The sequence below is a fragment of the Dermacentor andersoni genome, chromosome 6 (genome assembly GCF_023375885.2).
Source record: "Dermacentor andersoni chromosome 6, qqDerAnde1_hic_scaffold, whole genome shotgun sequence".
NCBI lineage: Eukaryota > Metazoa > Arthropoda > Arachnida > Ixodida > Ixodidae > Dermacentor > Dermacentor andersoni.
In genome coordinates, this window is record NC_092819.1 from 181,166,476 (window position 1) to 181,172,048 (window position 5,573).

The 5,573-nt window shown below is 50.7% G+C and overlaps 1 protein-coding gene across 1 annotated transcript; it reads right to left on the reverse strand.

Annotated features, from left to right (window-relative positions):
• Nucleotides 1-857: 857 nt before the first annotated feature.
• LOC126523931 (uncharacterized) lies at nt 858-3,184 on the reverse strand. Its single transcript, XM_050172345.2, has one exon. It carries the CDS (start codon nt 2,963-2,965, stop codon nt 1,778-1,780), a length of 1,188 nt encoding a protein of 395 aa, XP_050028302.1. The 5' UTR covers nt 2,966-3,184; the 3' UTR covers nt 858-1,777.
• Nucleotides 3,185-5,573: the final 2,389 nt, after the last annotated feature.

Genomic DNA, 5,573 nt, shown 5'->3' on the forward strand with positions numbered 1-5,573 from the left:
GGTTTTAGGAATCAGCACCACGTGAGCAGCACGGAAAGAGAGCGGCATTTCTCCCGTTTCGTACGCCTCCGTGATGACTGCGTGTAAAATGGGCGCCAGTTCATCGGCATAAGCTTTGTAGAATGCGGCACCGAGGCCGTCTGGCCCAGGTGTCTTCCCCAGCGGTAGTTCAGTTATTGCCTGTTTTATTTCGTCTACGCTAATGGGTTTCTCCAAAAGGGCTCGAGTATCACCATCTAACCGTGGCATTAAATCAAGGGTATCCTGTGTCAACGTAATGCTCCCACTTCTTTTTACACCTATTAAGTTCTCATAGTGCTCGACAAATGCACGTTTAATTTCTTCAATGTCGCTGGTAATAGTGTTCTGATACGTAATTTCTCTGATTTCATTTTGTGTTGCGTATCTCCTTTCGTCACACAATGCGCGCTTATTAGGAGTTGCCCCCAACCAGATCTTCTCAGCTCGCGCTCTTATTACTGCTGATCGATACTTTTCGACGTCCATAGCCTCGAGCTCACCCTTAACTTCACAGATGTCTTTACCGTATATCCCGGGATTGGAGGTTTCCATGCTGATCATACAATCAAGCTGGCATTGCAATTCCTTGGTTTTTTTCCCTTTCTTTATGACGGAGCAGTGTTCCCCTTTCGATAGCTATCAATTTGACTTCGTTCTTGAATTGGTCCCATTCAGCCGCACGCGACTTTGCTGCAATGCCAGCCATGCTTTCTATTTTTTTCTTTACTTTTTCGTTAAATATCTCGTCACCCAGTAATTTAACATTAAACTTCCATAACTGCCAATTGAATTGCGTTTTCTTTTTCTTGCCCCCAACCGTCACCATTACAAGACTGTGATCACTAAAAGAGACATGCTTTACTTCATACTTAGTGCACATGCTCACAAAGTCAACCGTGGCGTACACTCTATCGAGCCGCGCACTGCTGCCACGCTGGAAGTGTGTGAAAACGGGTCGATTTCCATTTGAAAGCAGCCAGCCCAGGTCCTCCAAATCATTCTATTGGATTAGTGCATCTAGTACCTTTGCACTTTTGTCGCGGCAAAGTACAACTTTAGCTCTGTCCTCTGCCATCAGCACACAATTGAAATCACCAAGCATAACAATACGTTTCGAACACTGCAGGTAACACTCGATTCTTTCGAAGAAGGCTACGCGCTCAGTCGCGCTATTCGGTGCATAAACACAGATCACTCGCCAGGGGTGACCAGAAAATAAAAAGTCTATAATAAGCAAGCGTCCTGCTTCCGAGATAACAATGCTCACATCAGAGATGCCTATGTTATTACGAATGAATATCGCGCAACCACCAGATGTGCCCACAGCATGACAAATACAAACATTGTAGCGCGTTCGAAAGGTTTCCACCATGCGGGCCGTCTGATCCTCACTCTCGATTTTAGTTTCTTGCACTGCGACTAGATCTAAGTCATTTTCCAAAAACAGGCGGCTCACTTGGTACTGCCTTCTCCGGGCCGCTAAGCCCCTGACATTCAGTGTGGCTACTCGCATTGGCTTTTCAGTTTCACCGTGCATATTATGTGAGGAGCAAACGGGTCGCACAGCGCTCACCTCTGTACATGACCGCACAGCATTCGTATCATTGCAGACGGCCATTCCTTGCAGTGTCATGTCTGGCACATCTGAACCCTCTTCGACGGACGGTTGCCGGCGCGACAATCCATTGCCGTCCGTGCACTTGAAAATCTTGCGCGACATGTTGTACAGGCACCCGTGAAGTGCAGGCCCCAGCGCCTACTTCGGCGCCGCGTCCGCCTTGCGTTTATCTGGGGGAACGCTGGGCTTCGGCCCGGATGGTGAGCGTCGTACCGGTGCCGCTTTCGCAGGCGGCTCCTCGGCGTTCAGGCCACCACCCGGGTCGTCGCCTTTCACCGTCTCGACGTGCGCCCGCTTATTCGACGATGAAGTCACGTCGGTCTCCATTGCGCTCGGCGCGTTGGGATCCGTCGATGTTGCTGAGTCTTCCTTGGCTTTTTTCGACCGGTGCAGAGCGTCCTTTGACAGGTCAGGCTGCCTTTCTTGCAGTGGCTGCTGTTTGCTAGGCACCGAAGTAACGGCTCGCTGCAAGGGGGCGGGGACCATTGCCGGGAGCGTTGGTTGTGGTTCCAACTTCGCGTTTTCTACTGCCGCCGTTTCCTCAGCTTCTGCCTCGTCCATGACGAGCTCAGAAGAGTCAGTACTCCTTATGGGCCCTGTGACGTTCGCGTATGTAGGTGCACACTGACTTTCGTCATGACCGAAACGTTTGCAGCGCGAGCATCGTGGCACCCGGCACTCTCTGCGAACGTGACCTTTTCCCTGGCAGCGCAAACAAAGCGGCGGCCTTCCAGGCACCACTAATAAAGCAGGCTCTCCGGCAACACGCAGCTGGTGTGGGATATCATCACTTTTAACGCCAGGCTTCAACTTGAGATTCACCAGACGCGTAGTGGAGCCCTTGTCTGTCACGCCCTGTGCGCGCCAGCGCTCTCGTGAGACTTCCGTAACTTCGCCGTACGGCGCTAAGGCCTCGCGTACATCTTCATCGCTGACGTTATGGAGGACCCAGTGCATTTTAAGACGTAGGTCTTGGTTGTTGGGATCAACCACCAGGCATCGCCGGCCCTTGACAATAATTGTTGCAGCTGTTAGCAGTTTGTTGACGGCTTCCGAGCTCTTCATTGTTACGGCCCACACGTGGTTCATTTGGAAAGCTCCCAAGGCGACGACCTCGGGGAGCACTTTCAAGCTGGCCAGGGCGTCACGGTAGTTCTCAACTCTGTACGGCCGAGCACGGATATCGCCATGCAAAAACACAGTATTAAAAACAATCGGACCTTTCGGCAGTTGGGGCAGCATCACTTGGTAATCTTGGCTGTCTTCATCAACATTCCTGTTTCCGCGGCCAAGATGGGCCGCTGATACCGCTCCTTCGGAGCACATGATAGCACGTCCTGCCACTTCGGTAGCCAAGACGCGTCTTCACTGAGCCACGAGTTCGATGCTTCAAAGCGGTACAAAAGCGCCTCTAGTGAACGCGGTGTTGCCTTAGAAACTAGCTGTTTCTAAGGCTCAGGCGTGCGTCGCTTGCTCAGGCGCACATTTCGTTGTCGCGCCGAACGCTGCGTTGCTCGACGCTCACCGCGTCCGATGCGGGGCACGTAGTCGCTGCATTGTAGCCCATTGTCTTACACCCCTTGGCGGGTCGACGGGAACGCTGTCGCGTTCCACTCTTGAAGGCGAAGCTTAAGCGTCCTCCAATTTTTATGCCTATGTTTACAAGTTTTTACGGCTGACAAAACTACTATCCTTACTTCGTATAGCTAGCTGTCCAGTAATTTGCTATCGCAATCGATGTTTCGCCTTTCGGGCGAAACTGCAACTTCTTACAGCGAAGCTGTTTATGGCTAGCGTTCCGTAAAATGTTCATGTATGCAAGCAAAAACTATCATCATCAGCAATGGCCCGTGCCGCTGCTCGCGCGTTTGTCGCCTACTTCCACAGCTGGCTCCGATGGCGGTCGTCATGCCAGCGTTGCGAAGGCGCCTCTGCGAAGGCGCTGACGACACTGGCCCACTGCCAGTTGGTGTGGTGATTTCAGTCTTAAATTCTTTGCCTCTATATATCGCAAAATGAAAACGTTTATAACGAATTTATAACCAATGAACGCGAATGTCTCATAATAGATGTGTGCGTACCTTTCGCCACGATCACCACTGATCAAGACAAAAATGTGTTCGTGCCGTTGTTCAAATTGCGGTGTCACTTCTTTGCCGTGTGCAACAGGGGCATAACCAGATTGGCGGGGGGAGGGGGGGGGGGGGGGGGCTTGCGGGGCTTCAGCCCTTTCCCTCGAAAGTTTTGGTGCTGGCATGCACCGCCGACCAAAACAACCCCAGCGCCGGAAGTCATTCTGGATTTTGTCTAGAATGCCTTTTTCACTCTCTAATAGATTTCGGCGCGAAGATTGTGAACTCGGGCTAGATTTCGTGGCAACGCGCGTGCACCTGGAATCACATAACGCAAAGAGCCCCATGCGAGCAAAAAGTTTCAAGGGTGTTTTGATGGCGAGCGGGCTAGTCGCGGCATCTCGCAGAGGCCGCGGAATCTACGGAGCGCGTGGATTTCAATTCCGAAACTTTATGGGTATAAAGATGACAGAAAGTTTTGATGCGAAAGGTGCACTAACATTTCCAAAGTCATGCTTTACATTTGCAATTCCGGATCTTTGTGGGTTTAATGTTCTTATAAACATTTGACGCCAAAGGCGCATTGACTTTTCTAAAGTCGTACATCGGACAATACAACGAGACAAGCCAAATCAACACACTATCAGACAAGTTGGCACCACGAAGCGAGGTCCGGTGAGACAAAGCTTTGTGGTGGTTCATTCGCCGTCGTGTCACAGAAAAGAATGTCAACATTTATTTCACCTGCTCCAGAGCATCTATGTCAAGACACTAAAGCCAGCAAAGGTAACTAATTTTTTCCTACTTTCGCGAGGACACATTGAGCCTCTTCAATTTTTTTTTCTCTCTACCCGCGGGCTGCCAGGATGCGTTTCGCTCGTGTTGCCCCGAGCATCACGCGGTTCGCGTCCGTTTCTCGCTGGCCCGCGGACTGGCACAGTTTTGGACGCTTTCGGGCTAGCAGACGAGAAAAACAAACAGTGGTCCCTCGCCGCCATCATTGTGGGAACTCGACGGATTGCAACGCGTTCACTTGAGGGCATCACCTTCACTTTGGTGTTATCGCAACCTCTCCAGAAAGTGTTTTGTCTCGCCGGTGTAGGATACCGAGAAGTATGCGTAAGGTTCTCTGAGGACCGAGAGTCTCCCGTTTTCTTCGATATTCCTTCGATAGCCACATTAGGTACCCAAAGTAGGCATTTGATTGTGGCCAACATGCTTTCCTTTGTGTTTTTTTTTTATTTCGGCGCCCCCGCCCCACAAAACAAAACAAAATCATGAGCCATTCCATTCTGTGAAGATGGTTGACCAGCGAAGGTGTTTTGCACATGACACGGAGGTGACACATAATCTGGACTAAGGTACGAACTCATTTATATTTTTGAAGGGTAGTCAGTGACGAAAGGTACGCACACTCATTAATTGTCTTGATCGGTGGTCATTATTTTACTCGGAACTGCAATCACATAATTTGACAATGTCAAACCATGCACGCACGCCGCTGGGCGGTCGGTTGGGCCGGATCGCTGTGGCATCGTAAGGAATGTGTCTGCAACACGGAACGCGTAAACTGTTTCCTTTTCAGTACCGACGCATCCACATTGAAATCGCAGCGAATTCACGCAAAGTGAGTAGCCATGAACCTTACGGGACTATGAGCCATTGCATTTTTTGCTTGCCTACGGGAGCATGAATGCTTACGGGGGTATGAGCCATTGATGATTATAGTTTTTGTTCACGGAGAGCCCGGAACCCTAGCCATAGACATCATCATCATACTATTTCACGTCCACTGCAAGGACGAAGGCTTCTCCTAGCGTGTACTGGTCGCGTGGGCCGAACGGCGCTCTCTCGCTGAGGCG

Excerpts from the sequence above, each read along its gene's own strand:
- LOC126523931 (XM_050172345.2), bottom strand. The coding sequence starts at position 2,965 with ATGTGCTCCGAAGGAGCGGTATCAGCGGCCCATCTTGGCCGCGGAAAC.